The sequence below is a fragment of the Balaenoptera physalus genome (assembly GCF_965194825.1).
Source record: "Balaenoptera physalus genome assembly, chromosome: 7".
Lineage (NCBI taxonomy): Eukaryota > Metazoa > Chordata > Mammalia > Artiodactyla > Balaenopteridae > Balaenoptera > Balaenoptera physalus.
The window spans coordinates 51620762-51641758 of record NC_138886.1 but is presented as its reverse complement, the minus strand read 5'-3'; the positions used below and the strand labels follow the sequence as shown (position 1 = coordinate 51641758).

General features: G+C 40.5%; 1 protein-coding gene across 11 annotated transcripts in view; it reads right to left on the bottom strand.

The window, feature by feature from the left end:
- KANK1 (KN motif and ankyrin repeat domains 1) overlaps nt 1–20997 on the bottom strand; it is a 193263-nt gene that overhangs the window by 57341 nt on the left and 114925 nt on the right. For 8 of the 11 annotated variants that reach the window (XM_082470841.1, XM_082470852.1, XM_082470851.1 and 5 more), the window contains one exon: nt 890–1009. In XM_082470841.1, the coding sequence (XP_082326967.1) occupies nt 890–926 (37 nt within the window). In that variant the 5' untranslated portion in view covers nt 927–1009. Of the gene's footprint in view, nt 1–889; nt 1010–4380; nt 4441–20997 lie in introns of all 11 variants that reach the window. The other 3 variants (XM_082470845.1, XM_082470847.1, XM_082470848.1) reach the window with 1 other exon arrangement.

The following is a 20997-nucleotide window of genomic DNA, read 5'->3' as shown; positions in this document are numbered from 1 at the left end:
ATGTCTTACACATGGAGAAATAGTCCTGCCCCATAATTCATGGTTAATGAAGAAGATGGGTCTCCTGATTCCAATCCCACATTCTCTCCATTATCCAGTGCCCAGAGCCAGCAGAGCGAAGAGCTTGGACTCAAGCGCTCCACAAGAATTCCCACACACACAATTACTGCTCTCACACGTTCTGCTATTTGGCAGATAGCTCAAAAGAGGAATGAACACTTAGAGTACCACTTTGGACAGGTTGTCATCTCCTGTCATATACTGTCTCTTAGGAGGCTTTTCTCAGTATTTGTTCTATAAATTTCTCCAAAATCTTATATAAGCAATACTGGAATAGATATGCAAACTCTATAGGTCTCTAATATAACCAAAGCAATAATCAGAATACAAGTCTTTATGATTCACAATATATTTGGTTTACTGCACATTCCCCTCTGGGAAAGTTACTTTAAACAAACAAAAGCTGCTTGGGAGTGGATACTAGGAATTGTTTTTAAGCATTCAAACTCATTTCCTATTTCATCGTTCAATCCCTCATAAAGAAGCGCAAGAGGAGTATACATTATTCTTTTTTTTTTAAATACATTATTCTTGCATCAGCATTCAGTATTTTACATTGATCTTTCAACACTCCAATAGAATTGACTATTTACCTAGCTGATTTCTGTACATAAAGACTCTAAAGATAAAAGCAAATTCTCTAAGAGATTAAACAAAACAACAACAAAACTTCAATGGACAGAAATTGCTTGAAATCCTAGTTATCTAGGCAACTTATTATTTATCCATTATTTAAAAAGAAATAAATTAGTTTGAGCAAAGACACACACTAATACACACACGCACGCACACACACACACACACACACACATCCAGAACATGGAGTTACCTGAGGCACAGCCGTTAACCTTTGTGGTGTGAGCCATGCTGGCTTGAATCCAAAGACAGATACAGAAAGGAGTGAGGAGTCATGCAAATTTTATGCATCAAGTTCCCAAATGCACTCAACCTGAAACAATAAAGAGAGCCCCATCAAAATGGGTCATTTAAAAATATGCACAACACTAAATCTTAGACTTCTGTTTACAAAGATGACTGCTAATGGAGAAAGCAAATTGGAAGGGGGGAGAGACAGCCTGTGGAACAAGGTGGTGACTGCCCCGGACCCGGCCACTGGGTGTTGAGAGTGACACACCCACAGATGCACCCGTGGACAGGTGCTGAAAGCAGGTCTCTAGACACAGTACTCTTATGGGACATAAAATATGTTCTCCAGAAACGTGACTCTTTAAGGAAGGTGGCCTTCAAATACAAATATGTATCATTCTGTATCATTTCACAAACTATTTTTCATTTTTACACTTATCCTCCTTTCCAAATGTTGGTTCAATAGCTTCATATTCTCAGTTGCACCAAAGCAGCTGTTGCACCAAATGTTCATTTTTTTAAAAGGTTAACTTCATGTGAATTCTTTTGTGATAGCTCAAGTGTTTCACTGACCGTCTTTTTAAAACATAAATCTGATCCAGGCAGTCCCTGTCTTAAAAAAAAAAAATCTTCAACATCCCCCATTGTCCTATTGGATAAACTTCAAATGACATAGCACAACATGTGGTTTTGAAACATTAGGGTTTGTTAGGCAACATATTTCTTATTTTATATTGATTCTCTGCTTAAAAGTTAACTGAGATTACAAGACATATTACAATCACAAAATTCAAAACCAAAAACAAGGAAAAAACCCCACTGCTCCAATCTTTGCTTCTTCAAAATGCCTTTTGAGAAATGTTGGCAAGGGCTTCCCTGGTGGTGCAGTGGTTAAGAATCTGCCTGCCAATGCAGGGGACACGGGTTCAAGCCCTGGTCCATGAAGATCCCACGTGCCGTGGAGCAACTAAGCCCGTGCGCCAGAACTACTGAGTCTGCGCTCTAGAGCCCGCAAGCTGCAACTACTGAAGCCCGTGCGCCTAGAGCCCGTGCTCCACAACGAGAGAAGCCACCGCAATGAGAAGCCGGTGCACCGCAACGAAGAGCAGCCCCCACTCGCAGCAACTAGAGAAAGCCCGCAGCAGCAACGAAGACCCAACACAGCCATAAATTAATTAATTAATTAATTTAAAAAAAAATGTTGGCAAGGAAAGCAAACAATGGTACAGACAGAAATATTCCATTTCCACTGTGCCCAAATTCTCACTCTAAACCAACAAAATCCGAAGAAATTGAGCTTAACGAATTCCAAGCTGAGAAATAAAGTGTGAATTTAGAAACCCACATGAGCTTTCCAAAACAGGAGAATGCTAAAATAAATAACATATCCATTTATCCTGGATTCTAATGCAGCCATTGATGTCATTTAAGAGCTTTTAATAATAAAGTAAAATACTCAAGTATGTTGATAAAAAAAACTATTCTGTCGTAACCCATTTTGTTAAAAATACGTATGTACATATTTACACATCTATTTAAAATAATTAGAAGTAAATACGCCAAAATGTTCATTGTTGTTGCCCTTCAGTGATGCAATTATGGATGATTTTGGCTCCTTCATTACTCTTGTAATAACAATTATTTAAAAAAGAAACATTAGATACTTCCTGTCAACTTGGTTTTATCTGCTTTAAAATGCACTGGAGAAAGAAAAAAGTATTTTAAAACACTATGCAAAAGAAAACTATCAGGCCACAGTCATGGAGATCGTAAGAGATTAGAAATATAAACAAATAGGAAGGAAGAGGAACCAGCTGATTGCTTTGATCACACAGGGTGAGACTTTCTTGCTGCTTAGGTAGGGAAATTTTCTTCACTGTTTGAATGGGTTTGCACTATGGTTCAAGGCTGACTACTGTGAAAGCAGCTCAGTGCAAACTCTAAAGGACCGGTTTCTACAGCCTGCTTCTGACAGCTGTGCTCCCTTGCACGGCTTTTCCAGCTACAGTGACGACTGCTCAGCTCACCCACAGAGACCTGATTCTCAGCCTCCCACTGGAGGCCTCCCAGCTCCCTGCTGGTCCCCAGTTTCTGTCTGGCAGCACACCAGGAGGGCAGGATGACTCTAATCTATGTGGCAATCACCTGACATTCTGTTGGAAACAGACACTGGTTCAGGTCCACGGCATTGAACTTGGAGAGTCAGAGCTAGCTGAAATCAAAAGGCAGACTTTAGGGATAGAGTGAGCATTATGTCTGACAAATGTAGCTTTGTTAAGAAAAAAAGGTGGGGACTGGGTAAACTGAAGAAGGATGAGTGAGTTGATGAGGGGGCAGCTTCTGGAATTATTCAACTAATTATACTTCTAAAAGCCAACAACAACAAAACCTAAGCAAAAACTGTATACTGGCCTCAATCTAGCCCTATGTGTTTGTATTCTTGCTTCATAATGTCTTGTAAATACCACCATTTAAATTCTTGAGGGCAAACAGAAGGCCAGAAGAAACAAGCTGCTTGTGTTATGGGTGAATGAAGTATGTGTCAAGGTATCTGGATGGAGATGTGCCCAGAATCTTCCTAGTCAAGCTTCATAAACTTTAGTCCAAGGTTCTCTCCTGTTATTGAACCTCTTTCACCTGGCAGAAGATTTTTATCTCAGATTGAAATTGGTCTCTCCCACCCTCCCCCAAACTGAACAATAAAATCAAAATGAGGAGGAAGCCTAAAATTAGGAATCACAGGCATATCACTGGAAAAATAACAAAACATGCCTGTCACTGGGTGTGGATCCTGGCAGTGTCTGTGCAGAAACAACAGTTTTATATTGTGTATTGATTTTTCCCAGTTATTGTTCGTGCCTGACAGGTGGCCTCAAATTGTGAGGACTCAGTCTTCTTAATGATATGCAGATTCTTATGTCAGTGAATTGTATAAACCAGAAAAGATTTGGCCGTGCTCCATTCTGTTACAGATCAATAAACTGCTTCTTTTCACTGTCAGAGAAGACTGCAAACCAGTAAATCTTAAGTGGTACAACAGTGGCTTGGTTTTGCTCACTAAGAAAAAGGGCCTCAAAAAGATTTAGGAAAATACATCCACAGAGAAAATAAAGAATTTGTCTTCTTGTCTGTTTACTTTAAGAGACTGATCTGCATTGAAGAACATTTTAGCAGCTCCCCAAGTATGGTGCAGAGAATAATGCAGACATTGAATGAATTAACCCCATAGATACATTAGCTTAATATGAAACAGATACGGAAAAGAGCTCACTAGATCTTTTCTAAGAACACATCAATGAAAACAAATAAATGAAACAGAAATTTGACGTGCACTCTAGGCCAGCACTGCCAACCGATCAAACGGCACTGCCTTGGTTAGAACCAAGGTCAGGACGACGATAGCCACACGCTGATGACAATGCTGTTGACAGCCAGCGCTTATCAAGCTCTTACCGCTATGTCGTCGAAATCTGAAGCATCGTCTCCTCCAAGCTGCGCCATTATTTTAAGTACCTTTGATTTAAAAAAAAAAAAAAGATATTGCTAATTAAATGGTAATAAAGTGCTTCTTAAAATTACATTAGGGCTTCCCTGGTGGTGCAGTGGTTGGGAGTCTGCCTGCCAGTGCAGGGGACGCGGGTTCGGGCCCTGGTCTGGGAGGATCCCATATGCCGCGGAGCGGCTGGGCCCGTGAGCCGCAATTACTGAGCCTGCGCGTCTGGAGCCTGTGCTCCGCAACAAGAGAGGCCGCGACAGTGAGAGGCCCGCGCACCGCGATGAAGAGTGGCCCCCGCTCGCCGCAACTGGAGAAAGCCCTCGCACAGAAACGAAGACCCAACACAGCCATAAATAAATAAATAAATAAATAAGGATAAGCCCAACTTTAAAAAAAAAAAAAAATTACATTAATTGTAAGACATATCCTCATTTCACAAGTGTTAAAATGTGAAAAATGTGCATCTTGGAATTGGCAAAATGATGTTACCTTTAAAAGCACTTTTTTCTTTTTTAATAACATATTTTATTTATCTATTTATTTATTTTTGGCTGTGTTGGGTCTTCGTTTCTGTGCGAGGGCTTTCTCTAGTTGCGGCAAGCGGGGGCCACTCTTCATCGCGGTGTGCGGGCCTCTCACTATCGCGGCCTCTCTTGTTGCGGAGCACAGGCTCCAGACGCGCAGGCTCAGTAGTTGTGGCTCATGGGCCTAGTTGCTCCGCGGCATGTGGGATCTTCCCAGACCAGGGCTCGAACCCGTGTCCCCTGCATTGGCAGGCAGATTCTCAACCACTGTGCCACCAGGGAAGCCCCTAAAAGCACTTTTAAAAGCACTTAACAGTTATTACCTTAATTAAACCTCACAACAACCCTATGAAGTACAAAAATCCTCTCTTCCCATTTTACAGATAGGAAACTGAGGCACTGGGAGGTTTAAAATGTGCCGAAGTCACACAGCTGGTAAGTGAAAGAGCTACAATTAAAGCTAAGCAATTCGGCCCTACAGCTCATGCTCCAGCCCCTGTGATTAGTGATTTAAGAGTGAGGGCACTATTTCTTTAACAAATAACAACGTATATGCATAGAGTGAGGTCCCTTTCAAGGAGTCACCTAAGGGATGTATATGCCTATTGCAAGGATGCTTTGTTCAAATCCCTTTTAGGTAGAAAGTTATGTTTCAAAGTCTTATGTAATACTGGTTCTAAAGCAATTGTATTTCCAACTTTACTCTTTGAGATTACATGTTTAAGAGCTTGAGGAGCTACTTATATGACACACAGGGTATATCTTAGCACTTATTGGTCATACTCTCTTCCAGACTCCACATGATATTAATCAGCTTGATTATCAATCTTGTTCCTTAGACTTTGCCATGAATGTCATTTGACTCTTTCAAAAAATTAAGTAAAGTTAAAAATTTTTCCGCCACTGAGGACAGGTGAGAGATTCTCAGTGGAACTGCAGGAGTTTAAAAAATGAGTTTAAAACAGGATCAGTGCAGCATAACTGGAATAAGAACCTTGCTGCTCAAAATGACAATTATGAAAGGGGAAACAACCATTTTGATGTGTAAGTTCTAGGATGTCTTTTATAGCATATAGTATTTTTTCTAAAATTAAAGAAGCAATATAAAGAATTTGACAAAATCTAGGCTTCCCTGGTGGTGCAGTGGTTAAGAATCCACCTGCCAATGCAGGGGACACAGGTTCGAGCCCTGGTCCAGGAAGATCTCACATGCTGCGGAGCAACTAAGCCCATGCCCCACAGCTACTGAGCCTGCGCTCTAGAGCCCGCGAGCCACAACTACTGAGCCCACGTGCCTAGAGTCCATGCTCTGAAACAAGAGAAGCCATCGCAATGAGAAACCCACACACCGCAACAAAGAGTAGCCCCCACTCGCCATAACTGGAGAAAGCCTGCGTGCAGCAACGAAGACCCAACACAGCCAAAAATAAATAAATAAAATTAATTAATTAAAAAAAAAGAATTTGACAAAATATGGAAAAGACAAGACATGCTAAAAAATAATCATTTACTATCTAACAATCTTAATGTTCCATTGTTACCACCAGAGGCTATTTCTTCTCAATATATTGACTATATGTATATTTTAATTACCTTAACATGTTTTAAAGACTACATCATCGTAGAATTTGTACCAGCCACTATTTTGTTTCCATTTTAGAGAAATAAGATAAACTAAAATATTATGCCATTCCCAGAAGCTCACACACTAGTGCTGGAAGCAGAGACACAATTAAAGGAGAAAGCACTGAAACAGCAGTGTATACACAGTTCAACTCCAATCCATAGTAAGGTGGTCTTACTTTGCCCGAAAAGGGTGGGAGTAGCTGAAAAATGTATTCAGAAGAAATCACTTGGCCTAAGTCTTAAAGGATGAATAAGTGTTTTTCAGGGCAAGAAAGGTGGAAGGGCATTCTCGGCAGAAGGAAGAGCACATGCAAAGGCAGGAGACGAGAAAGTGGAGGTCTCGAAGTGTGGTTCCCAGACCAGCAGCATCATCATGATCTTCTGGGAATTTCTTCGAAATGCAAATTCTCAGCCTGCCCCAGACCTACTGAATCATAAACTTTGGGGGTGGACCCCAGTAGTTTGTATGTTAACAAGCCCTCCAGGTGATTCCAGTGTAGGCCAAAGGTTCTCAAAATCACTGACTTAAAAGATGGGTTAATTGGGGAAAAATTATGTCCTAAGGCTCCAAGAGCCAGGAATGCCCTCTGATTTTAAGAAAATGATACCCAGGGACTTCCCTGGTGGTGCAGTGGTTGGGAATCCACCTGACAATGCAGGGGACACAGGCTCGAGCCCTGGTCCAGGAAGATCCCACATGCCGTGGAGCAACTAAGCCCGTGCGCCACAACAACTGAGCCTGCGCTCTAGAGCCTGGGAGCCACAACTACTGAGCCCACGTGCCACAACTACTTAAGTCCACGCGCCTAGAGCCCGTGCTCCGCAACAAGAGAAGCCACTGCAATAAGAAGCCCGCGCACCACAATGAAGAGTATCCCCCGCCTGCCTCAACTAGAGAAACCCTGCGCGCAGCAACAAGGACCCAGTGCAACCAAAAATAAATAAATAAAAAATAAAATTTAAAAAAAGGAAAAGAAAATGATACCCAGTGATTTAGAAAACATCCCCCAGAATGCCTGACCTTTCTCCATTCACTTACTCAAAAAATACTGATTGGGCATTCAGCATATAAGAGGCACACTGCTGGGCACTAAAATGGTAAACAAACTAGACTCCGTTCCTGCCTTTTGGGGGCTTTTAGGCAGGAATTACACACATACTTACACACATACCAGCAAATTTTTAACAAATTATGAGAAATGTATAATACAGGTGTAGAGTGAGACTAATAGAGGCTGAACTTCTTGGGATTAAAGTTGAGAGTATGGAGATGGATGAAAATGGGTGGTCCTTAGAGGCTTCTTTAGGGAAATGACATTGTAGGTGAAACCTGAGGGATGGGTAGGAGTTAGCTGGGGGGTGTATGAAAGATAAGAATGGTCCAGAGAACAGAATGGAGCCCAGAAACAGATTGACACAATGCTCTCACCTGCTTGTCCGCAATGGCATATAAAACTCAATAAACTCAATAAAGGAAGGAAGTCTTTTTAAAAAATGGTGTTACAGCAATTTGCTATGTATAGGCAAAATAACAAAGTTTCATCTTACTCTTTCACCATATACAAAAATTAATTCAAAATGAATCATAGTTTTGAGTGTAAAACCAAAACAACTATAAAACTTTCAGAAGAAAATGTAGAAGACCCTCGCAAACCCTTGCAGACCTAGGGTTTGGAGAAGAGTTCTAGATGTGACACCAAAAGTTGATAAAGTGTACTTCATCAAAATTAAAAGTTTTTTTTCTGTAAAAGAATGGCCCAAAGGCTCTGGGGCAGGGAAAGTTCTATCAGCTGAGCAACTGAGTTTATTCAGAGAGCGAGAGAGCAGACTGGGCTGAGAGGAGAGGTGAGCAGAGGCTAGATTATGAGATTTGCTGGACCTTGCTGGCCATGGTAAGGAAAATGAGTTTTATTCTAACTGCAAAGTCAAGTCATTGAAGGTTTTAAAGCCAATGAGTAACATAATATAAATGATCTTATTTTCAAGTAGTTTGCTTATTAGGCTTTCTTTAGGGAGAGGTAGGTCAGGGCTTCTTTAGTTATATTATCGTGGTGAAAGGACACTGGACCTTGCAGGAATGGTTTATTCAGACCAGTCCTTTGATTTGACTTTTCAAAAACATTTGATTTTCTACTCTTTAGAGCAGAAAGGCTCAGCCATGCCAAACAGAAACTTCCCAGATATTCTTGTGTTTTCCCCAGAAGATACAAGTTCTTATTTAGGAGAAACAAAAGAGGTCAAGTGCCTAGATCACAAGGTACTTTATAATTTGCTGCCTGACAAAAGTTCCCAGAATGTTAAACTGTGTTATCAATACAGCATATGCACTTCAACTGAAAATGGTTACGGGAAAAGCTGGAACCAGAAACCGAATCCAGAGATTTAAAAAGACAGAACTAGCATCTCCTATGCCCCAGCCACAGTCAAGTTTAAGTTGCCCTTAACATGCGCTACAAGCTATTCCAGTAAGTCTTGAATGCTGCCTTCCTTCAGATGAAATAAATCTGATTTATGCTTTTATCCTTTTAATAAAGACTCCGAACATTCCCTGCTATTTTGTTGTCTCGGGCTTTCCAGCTGGGACAAGCATACTGCTTTCATGACTGTGCAAAAATCCAGCTGATGTTCATCTACCCATGCGAGGGGGCAAACACTAGGGCGCAGGGTGGGGGAGTTGGCATCTGCTATGTAGATTTCATCTAAAAATGGGAAATGACTGAGAACACTTGTTTCCTTCTGGTGTCCCATTCCACTGAGGGATGCTCTGCATAATAGCAGTGTGGCGCCAGCCTGACCAGTGACAGGCCACGCCCAGGAGAGAGATCTTTGTCCTCTTGTCAGCAGACCCCCTGGGGTCATTCCCACCAATTTCAAATGGGCAGAGGCCATAGATGCATCCTCTGAGGGCCAATTCAAAAGCCATCAATCACCCAACACTTCTGCCATGTTCAGCTGGGAAATACAACAGGCCAAGGGAAGCCTACTCCACAGGTAGGATTTAAATTCCTTCTTCCTCACCTGAGGTCTGCCTCTTCCTTGCCCCGCTTCTCTGTTCCCCCTTCTAAAAGGCTCTGACAGCTATGTCTCAACTCCACCACGCTAGGAAAACTGCCAGAGCATGGAACCTGCCAGAGAAAAGGCTTCACCCCTCACCCAGGGCAGAAAGGTTGGGCTCAAGCCAGAAACATAGTCTGAAGCCATGTCCCAAGGAGACTCACAGAGCATGCAATCTGGCAGTGCTATGGAGCCAAATGCCATCCGCTCCTGAGATGAGGGCCTTGGGGCATTACTGAACATTTAGCCTCCTGGGTGATAACACCTAACGGGCAGGGTCCGAGGCAATGAGGACGCTACAGAGCAAGATCCCCAAACTCAGAAAGACCGTGAACAGTGAGATCCAGACACAGCGGGATAAAAGGCGTGTTAGTACATGTCTATCACACTGAAGCAACGGTAATTCACAAACATTTATTTGAAACTACAGGTGGGGGTAGAGAGAAGCAAAAACAAAAATTTCTAGCCATCAAGGGAAGAGGAATGTTCATTAATGGCAAAATAGCTATTATTTCTAATTTCAAATGTCTGACAGCTGTGCTCTTATTTGTTCTACACTGTTCTTTTAAAAAATTAAGTTTGGGTTGATAGGCATTTACATGTGTTGGTTAACACCTTCTAAGCCCCTCGCTACTCCAAGCATGGTACCCAGTAAACAGCAGCAGCATCTCTGTGACTTGTTAAAAAAAGTAGATTCTTGGGCCCCACTATAGACTACTGAATCAGAACCTGCATCCTAACAAGAAGCCCAGGTGATTCGTACACACACTGAAGCGGGAGAGGCACTGGCTTAGCCCTAGTTTCCCCATCAGGGCTTATACTTCTTAACAGGTTATCTTCTATCCTGAGGGACCCATAGCAGTGGTTTACAACCTTGGCTGATCACTGGAATTACTGTCCAGGTCCAACCACAGACCAATTAAATTACTCTCTGGGGTTGGGGCCCAGGCAGAAGTATTTTTTAAGACTCCCTTAGGAGATGCCAACGTGCTATGCTTGAGTCATTGGCCTATTCCCGTGGTTCTCAAAGTGTGGTCCTGGTCCAGCTGCACTACCAGGGGACTCGACAGAATGCACATTTCTTTCTTCCTTCCCTCCTTCCAGCCTTCTCTCTCTCTCTCTCTCACACACACACACACACACACACACACACACACACACACACCCAGACTGGGACTATCTTTATAAAAAGAGAACTCAGTAAAACCTCAGGAAGTTCTCAGAAGGCAGGTATTCTGGTGTCTCCTTTACAGAATTTATTTAGCACCTGAAATAAAAACATGTATGTTTTGTAAAGATGGCATAAAATTCATTTTAAAATGAGGACGAAGCCAGGTAGATACATGTCTAGGGGCTAAGTGGGTCATAGGGTCAAAGCATGCAATGGATGAGAAAACTGTGGCTCAGAGTAGTAGGTAAATTCTTCTGTCCCATGGTGGTTTGCAGGGTTTACCTGATAGCAATAGTATCTCCCGAAATCTGATAATGCAGCATCCCAAGACTTTCCCCAAAGATTCTGATTCAATGAGCCTGGCATGGAGTTGAAATTTATATTTTTCACACACATCCCCACGTGATTCTTGTTATCAGAAAAGTTTGGACAACACACTGCTTTATAGGACTTCTACTCCCTAAGTCACTGTTTCTCAAAGTGTGGCCCTGGACCAGTCGTGCCAGCATCACCTGGAGACTAGAAATGCATATCCTTGGGCCCCACCCTGGACCACCGAATCAGAAACTCTTCAGGTGGGCCCAGTGGTCAGTGTGTTCACAAGTCCTCCAGCTGATTTGAAAATTATGGCACTAGGCTATTTTCAAAACTCTTATATATTGTAAGTGGAAACTACCTGCTCTTATTCAAACACCTAGTTTTTGGTGAGAAGTACAAAGAAATTCTGGCCTCATCTTGGGCCTTGCCTGTGTCTTTCTTAGGGAGGGGACTGTCCTCTTCCAAAGAACAGCATGAAAGAACATACTGAAGACAGTCTTGGGTTGTAATCATAAATTATTCATGTGGATAGGAACAGAGTGGAGTGCACTGCCAAAATGAAAACCGTTGTGCTACTGTGGTAGGATTTTTAAAAAATATCGTAACATTTTACTTTAATTGGAAAGACCATCCAACAGCAACAGGAAACAAAGAAAACAAGTGGCTAATGTGGTGAGATGTCTGGATCTTCTTAGTTCCCGTCCTTTCTTTCTCTCTTCCCATACTATTGTTCTATCAAGAAACAAGTTTACCACAAAGGTTTGAAAACCAGTTCACAGTTTCATTATGTCCAAATGCAAGAGAACTACTTGAAAACTTAGGGAACACAAGACAAAGAATATTTACAACACAGTGACAGGTCTCAGAGGGTTCTTGAAACCCCCAAACCAAATGCAAAGTTTTGTGGTTTCTAGCAAACCCACATAGTTCAAGGGAGAGGTTTTGCTGCTTTATGAATCATCCTAAAGAGGCCGGGACCCAAGGAAAAAAGTCAGGAACCTCTGAATTTCCACATATTTCACAGGACACAGATTTGGACGAAAGGTCTAACAATTTCATGTTCTAAGTTACAAGAGAAAATCCATTCCCTTACCTGGAAACCTCTATCTCTCTGGCCTTTAAAGCTGCTTGTGAGAACTGGGGGCTCATCCACAACAGCAGAACTCAGGGTGAAGCAAAACAGCAGCCCAAGACCAGGAACCTGGGAACCACATTTTCATTTCAACTTGACCTGGAACTACCTCCAGGGCTCTGGGAAAGTTACTTAAACGGGGCTTCCCATTCTTAGCAGCTGGACTAGCTCAGCCCTAATGACACTTCCAGGCCTGACAAACATTCAGTAATTCTGTTGTCTAAATCCTGGGCCTAACGGGTACACACAGCTCCCTGGAGCTGATACTGCCAAATAAAGTCAGGCCATAGGGAACCTTGTGTATAGGTCACCAGGACAGGGACCGTGCCTCACAGGCCCCCACTGTCTCTGAAGCTCCTCCTGGCACAGCAATGACCAGTCAGAGAATTCCCACCAGTCAACATAAAAGGGATGCTGAAACAGCAGGGCTCTTGTTTCTTCTCCAACTCAGCTCCCAGGATGGCTGATTTTTTTCTGAACCTTCCAAATTATCTTTTCCCCCTTCAATGTACTAGTACGAAATTTTCAACGAAACTGACATGTACACACTGCTATATTTAAAATGGATAACCAACAAGGACCTACTGCATAACACAGGGAACTCTGCTCAAGATTCTGTAACAACCTAAATGGGAAAAGAATTTGAAAAAGAATAGATACATGTATACGTATAACTGAATCACTTTGCTGTACACCTGAAACTAACACAACATTGGTAATCAACTATACTCCAATATAAAATAAAAAGTTAAAAAAAAATAATAAACTTTTAAGAGAGAAAGTGAAAAATCAGCTATAATTCCACTACTATCAACATTTTGCTATGTAGCTTCCCAATTCTTCCCTGGGCTTATATACACATGTGTATAAGTATATATTTTTCTCCAAATATGTTATTTTATTTCTTTCAACATTATAGCCATCTTTTAAAGATAATACCTATTATCTCTTCTTTTGATACCTGCATAGTGTCCCCTTTCATATTTGTGCTATATTTTATTTGACCTTTATTTTTGAGTTATTTAGATTCTTTCCAACTTTTTCATATTACAGACTCTTTGAGAAACATATTTTTACATACAGCTTTGTGTACTTATCCAATAATTTGCTGTGGATCAATTCCAAGAAATGGATTTGTGAGAAGAAAAGACTGAGCCTGTACATTCTGACGGGTAATGTCAGGTTGCCCTGCAGAAAGGTGCCAATTTAAACTCTCACCAAAACCACGTGGGAGGGCCAATGAAACTGGACTCCATGCCTATGTACGTTTATTGTTTTTAATACAGCACACACACCCTCAAAACAATGTACTGAAAACCTCTCTGTAAACAATATGTTTTCACTAAGTTTGTATTTAATACAGCAATTTTAGTTGCTCACCATGGGATTCTATGTTCATTCTTCATCCTCGGCTCAGAGTAATTTATATTTTGTAAAACTCAACTCCTGTATGTAACATTGTCTCTGGGGGTAAATTTATAGAAAAAATTAATTCTCTCACCCAGAAGTCTGATGAGAAATCCCTGACGGACTGAGAGTGCTTCCTGACCTACTACATGATAACGGGGCTTGATGTGTAACCAACTAGTCAGAACAGAGATGTGAATAAATCCCAGACTTCTGTCCTAAGACTGAAGAGGTCATGGTGTTGAGAGAACACACTTAGTTGAGTACTCACAGCTGGACCCAAAGTACCTTCTGAAACAAGTACTCCTTCATCCTCTCAGAACAGGTATCTAATGTACACACACCCCCAAAACAAGCAGATGCTTAGAGAGAATGCTGGTAAACCACAGAAGAAAGTTCTAGCCTTTGCTAGAACTGTGAGACCAGATTCCTTAAATTAATATTGTGGAGCAGAAATTAATACAGCCAATTACACATAACATAAAAAAATTTTTTGAAGCTATGAAACAAAGTAGATGGTTTTTTTTAAAAGAAAGAACCAGGAATATAGGGGAAAATACAAAATGTATATATACTAACTTATTTTGGAGGTGCCCTTACAGAAATAAAACCATACTGTTAAAGACATATGTATATATTATGTACAGTGTCATATGATCATAAAGCTCTTAGTTGCTATGCATTACAATCAAAAGGGCTCTGAAAACCACCTAAATCCCAATCCTTCTTTTGTAGATGAAGGACATTTTGTGAAATAACAGAGGTTAAATAGCCAGAATACAGTCACACAAACTAGTCAGCAGAGGTCTGTGTCTTTATATAGAGGTATGAGATGAGGAAGGCACATCACAGTTTTTTTCCTACTATGGAAGCAGGAGGGAATGGAACTTTCCTTTTCTGAATTTCCTATTTATTTTCTTAATCTTTTGCTCCCCACTCCTTTCCTCATAACCCTTAATAGATATAAAAGGAGCCAGTTAATTTAAAAAAAAAAAAAAAAAGGGGGAGCCCATGACTGGAATTCCAAGCCCATGGAATGTATATATTTCTTTATTCTTCTCATTAGCAGTAATGTTGGGCCTCTGTTTCCCACTGGGCTTTCAGCTTTGCAAGTGCAATGATTATGTCACCCTAGTTTTCTAAGGGAAACAGAGACCCACCCTAGTTTTCTTAAGGGATACCTTAAGATTTTTAAAGACAGGGAACTGTCTGGACAGTTCCTCTCGCTCTCACCTCCCACTAAAACACACAACTCCTGACAGAGGAGGGACTCTCACGTCTGTGTCACTGTAACTTGCCTGTGGTGCAAGAGTGACATCCACAGTCAGAACCCATCAGAGCACTCATTTCCCAGCAACTCACTAGACAAGCAGTGGCCCGTGGTCCAGCAGCACCAGTATCTGCTGGAGCTGGTCACAAATGCAGAATCTTGGGCCCTCAGCCCAGACCTACTGTCTCAGAATCTGCATTTCAACAAGAGCCCCACATTAAGGTGTGAGAAGCACTGTTTCAAGGAAGATCTTTATACCACTTTTGCATCTCTGGAAAGTAAAATCGGGATAGCAGTAAAAGGACCCATTCCATTGATTTTTCTTTATTTTCTGAATTTCCACCTTCACTTTGCAAGACTTAAGTCACACACATTTCTTCATGGCTCATGAGTGCAGAGACCAACCCCAAACTCTAATACAGCTGTCAACAGAGAACAGGAGAGTTCTGCATTTGCTTTTAAACAAGCAAATTTGCAGGGAACTTTCTCAAACTGTCATGTTTTGAAAATACTGAGATTGCATACACTAAAACAGTAAAGTAACCCCTTGACCTTTTTTTTAAAAATTGAAGTATAGTTGACTTAAAATGTTGTGTTAGTTTCAGGTGTACTTTTTCAGATTCTTTTCCATTATAGGTTATTTCAAGATAGTGAATATAGTTCCCTGTGCTATACAGTAGGTCCTTGCTGTCTATCTCCCCTTGACCTTTATAAAAAATTTCATATTAACGCTGGCAGCAGGGGACAAGAAGATTTATTCCATTGTACTAGGGATTGCAAGCAGACACACAATGTGGCACCTTCCTCCTTGCAGAATTCTCTCTCTTTTTTGGCCCTTTCACTCCAGTCTTCTCACTCTAAAAAGGGAGGAGGCTGTGGCAGAGATGCTGCAACGTAGGCCCATCCCTACAAAGTGCATCTTACTCATCCACTTTAGTCACACCATGAGAGCCATACAGGTGGGGAAGGGGTGATACACATGTTTTACAACCCCCTTGGTTGGCTGCCGTGGGTGAATGATGGTCAAAGACAGGATCAATACCATCATAACGCATATGCTCACACTGAATGAAGACCTTGAGGGGCCTTTAGAAGGAATGTCAGCCTTCAAGCTCCAACGAACCATGCTTGAGTGAGAATCTTTCAAGTGGCAAAGCTGCTGTTCTGAGCCGGGGTGAACAAACACATGCTCTAGTCTTTTTTAACAGCTCATTAGAACCCTGCTGTGATGTGAACTGATAATCAGACAAGATACATGGACTTAAATCTCTGAGTTGAATTTCATGATATTACTGGACCAAATCCATACTCCATCAGTCAGTTCAGTGGCTAAGGTCAGTTACCACAGATCTTTACAATTCCACTAGTTTGCTGTCTCCTCATTTCCTTTTAGGCCTTGAGCCTGGGTGGCCATATAACTTATGGTTCAGACTGGGACATTTTTGAGAACACTAAAATGCTAAACAGATGAGATGTTGGGACAACAGACATAAACTAGGACTGTCCCAGGCAAACTAGGATGTATAATATCCCTGCCTTTAAAGAACTAATAGAAAAAAGGGGAGGGAAGGGAATAACAATAAATAGAAACACTGGGAGATTGCTATAAAGACACTCTAGAAACCAACTATAAAAAAAGTCATCTTAACATATATCCCAATGCCATGAGGTTCATTCAATACATTCTTATTAACAAGATACAGTAAAAATGCATTGTGAACGCTAACAAAGGCTAACAGTGACATGTGGTATCAAACGAAGCTGTGCTATTCCCAATGTCATCACCACTTCGCATAAACACCAGTAAAATAATTTCTAGAATGCAAGGCTCCTCACAGTACCATCTCAAACATTCTCCTGGGAACTGCATTTGACACTGACACATGTTGTTTCTCTCACTTTACCCACAGTCTCATAACTGGGTTATCTAAATGGTTTCAGGATTAAAATTCTCCCAGCTTCTATTTTAAACCAAACATGGTAACAGACACGTCCACAGCTTAACAATTTTACAATGTTTTCACGTGCATTATCTTAGCTAAGCTTCCGAACAGCTTCGGGAGATACCTTCCCCTGTGACAGATAAGGAGACTAACGTTCAGAGAAGTGAGCTGCGTGCACGACTCTGCAACATCACTTACTGTGCCGCTCTTCCCCACTGGGCTTTCAGCTTTGCAAGTGCAATGATTATGTCACCCTAGTTTTCTAAGTATCTAGCACTCAGCTCCTAGGACAGCCAGTGTTCAAAATTATTTTTAATTAATTAAAACTCTTTTTTGAATGAGTGAATGACGTCCATAAGAAAGGAACTGGTACATTTCTATTCCGTGTCTATGGTCTCACTTTATGACCCAGAGAAGGCAAATCTTGTATACGTACAGAATTTAAAAAAAAAAATATTGAGAGGGTCCTACTAAATAAAGGTGAAAGAAACAAGGAATTTACTACTAAGTAGCTAATACAGCTTAAAGGAGAAGGAACATGCAGAAATGGTGATCTCTAATAGGCAGTAGATGAGCTGAGTAAGGTGTGTATGAAAGCAGAAGGTTGAAGGGTACTAGAGCAACGAGATCCTTTAGTTTTCCACCTGATTTCCTTGGACTTCAATATCAGCTCTGTGAATAACACTTTCCCCAAACTTCCCACTGAAAGTCTTGGATTGGGGCTGGTGTTTCATGTCTCTGCTATATGTAAGTATGGGCCAAAAGAGGTGAGGTCGTCCAGTGCCTTCTTACTATTTGTTCTTCTGAGTCAACGAGGCAAAAATAGCTTGGAACACTTCACCAGACCCTGGCAAGAACTTCTGCTCCTAACACTTCCCTTTCAGGGCTTCTCCTCACTTGACACATGGGTGCACATCACTATATTGAGTTTTCTCCTCAAAACCACTCCCTTAAAGCAAACTGGAATGATTAAAAAAAAAAAAAAAAAAGAGTGGGGAGTAAGTACACATTTAACGGGGAAAGAGTATAGACATTAAAACACTATACTGTTTTTTCTGTAGTTTTCACTAGTTTGAGACCTGGTCAGTGCTAAAGATAAACAATTATAATAGAGTGAATAAATTTCATGGGAAGGCAGAGAAAAAAACAGAGGTATAAAATGATAGTCTTCTTAAATTTAAGCTTCTGTTATTGCTTATTTCTCATATTTCATCAATATAATAAAAGTACAATACAGCATACTTATTATAATGCCAAGAAATATCATAAAATATCATTATTTGATAGTGACATATCTACCCAGAACTTAGTTGCCTAGCCACTCTGTTTGGAAAACAAATGAGAAAAGAAAACAACCAAATAAATAAACTACAAGAAAAATAGTATCTATAAACTTAGCTTACACAGAAATCCCAAACCCGTGACCAATTTATTCTTCTTTCACATATGGTTCTATTAAATTTGGTTGTTTGGGGTAACCCCCCTCCCCAGTAGTCCTGGTCAGATTATAAGGTCATGGGGATTGCTTGAGAAGTCATAGTAACTCAAAGGCAAACTCCTACAGCACGGGAAGAGATTTGAAAATAATGTTAAAAAAAATGAAATGTTGGAGCAAACAGCCCTATAAGCTGCATGTTTCCTGAGGGGCATTGCTGTTATTACAAGGATAGGCCTAACTTTCTACAAGAAGCTTAAATTGTTTTCAATATATTGTTTAAGAAAGTCTGTAAGAAATGCTCTAAGTTCTATGGCTATGTTTTTCCATTTTAAAAAATTAAGGTATAATTCACACACAGTAAAATTCACTCTAAATTTTTGTATACAGCTTTGCAAGTTTAGACAAACATGCAGTTATTTAATCTCTGCCACAATCAAGATATAGGATACTCCTATCACCCCAACAAACTCCTCTATACCCCTTTGCATTTAACCCTTCCTTCCACCCCCATCCTCTGGCAACAACTGATCTGTTTTTCAGTTTCTATGGTTTTGGCTTTCCCAGAATGTCATATAAATGGAATTGTGCATTATTAAAAAAAAAATCTGTAAGGATATAATCAATTTCAGAAAGTTTTCAAACCAAAATGGTTCAAGTGAGAGAGGGACAGAGAAGACGTAATTAGAGGGACAAATCCTGTGCCATTGGGAAAGCTCAGCTATCCAGAATAGCACAGTCTCTGATGGAGAAATACAACCTACATTTTTACTACCATTTATTTTTAAATATTTAAAAAATATTTTAAAATGATGCCTGGTGATATTTATATTTTCCAAAGGTGTGTATTACTGTCTAATTAGGTATCCTAAACAAACTTAGAAAAACATAAAAGTAAAACAAAAGGTCAAAGGACAGTATTAGATGCTGCTCTGCCTTGAACTGTTAGCTCCAGGGACCTGCCATTGTGCTTTGGTTCTCTTGTTATTCCTGCACGTAGTCTAATCTACACTGAGCATGTGGTAAACATTCAGTAAATGCTTGTTGAGGGGGACATCCCTGGTGGTCCAGTGGTTAAGACTCTGTGCTTCCACTGCAGGGGGCACAGGTTCGATAACCGGTCAGGGAACTAAGATTCTGCATACCACACTGCATGGCCAAAAAAATTAAAAATAAAAGAAAACCTTCTAAAAATAACTCCTGTTGAAAAAAATATTTAATTTTTTTCAACAAGCATTAAGTCAGAGCATTGAGGCCAAAAATGAATTTGTGATCAAATCACAAAATAATTTAATACTTCACCTTGTTTTTGTTACATAAACCAATGTGTATATTATTAGTTTTTAAACATTAGAGATTTCATTTTTTAAAAATGTGACCTCTCTTATTTAACTGATTATTAACTTAAGGCCTAATTCTTAAACTCCTAAAAATTTCAGAGTTGTCCTTTTTACCCAGGTTAATGGTAATTACTTCTTCTCAAAGCAGCAGTACAAACACAAAAATCATAGGTACTTATCATCTTGACTGAAATCATAGTGAGTGCACATTGATTTAAAAATCTGTGCTACAAGGAGATCAGCTCGGTGCTTTGTGTCCCCCTAGAGGGATGGGATAGGGAGTGTGGGAGGGAGACACAAGAGGGAGGGGATATGGGGACATATGTATACATATAGCTGATTCACTTTGTTATACAGCAGAAACTAACACACCATTGTAAAGCAATTATACTCCAATAAAGATGTTAAAAAAAAAAAAATCTGTGCTATGTTTAACTACTTTCCCAGAAGATAATATATACTTCAGTCTCCAGATCTAACAGGCTAGGATCCACTCCACTTCTGTTACAGAGGTTAAAAAGACTGGCCTTGGGCTTCCCTGGTGGCGCAGTGGTTGAGAATCTGCCTGCCAATGCATGGGACATGGGTTCGAGCCCTGGTCTGGGAAGATCCCACATGCCGCGGAGCAACCAGGCCCGTGAGCCACAACTACTGAGCCTGCACGTCTGGAGCCTGTGCTCCGCAACAAGAGAGGCCGCGATAGTGAGAGGCCCATGCACCGCAATGAAGAGTGGCCCCCACTTGCCTCAACTAGAGAAAGCCCTCACACAGAAACGAAGACCCAGCACAGCCATAAAATAAATAAATAAAATAAATAAATAATTAAAAAAAAAAAGACTGGCCTTACCACAGACATCAAATGGAGAAGAACCAATGCAATCATGGTAAAGAACGACGCATGCTTTATGTAATGACACATCACAGACTGCACTAAAATATACATTTTCCCACATACAAAACAAATCAAAACTAAGCCTAGTTAATTTATGCTAAATCCTTTGCTTTTAAACCAAATTCTCATGAGAGAAGCTCCCTAGAATTTGAACCAAAATTTTGAGTGGACAATACACAAACAAAAAAATGTATTACAGAAAGGATCTTATGCTGCAAAAAAAAAAAGCATTTAAAGAGTTAACCAATATTGAGAGTTGTTTTGAAAATAGCAAAGAGAAGATCTTAAAACAACTACAGTAAAAGTTAGTTATCAAGTAGATATTTAAAGGCAGTGGCTTTGAAAAGTCTATGAAAGTTATGGACTTTTTCATCAGAAAATGCAGATATGTACACACACAGAGACACACAAATCTAAATGAGATTTCAAAAGGAGATGGAAATGGAGGACTGTCACCATACC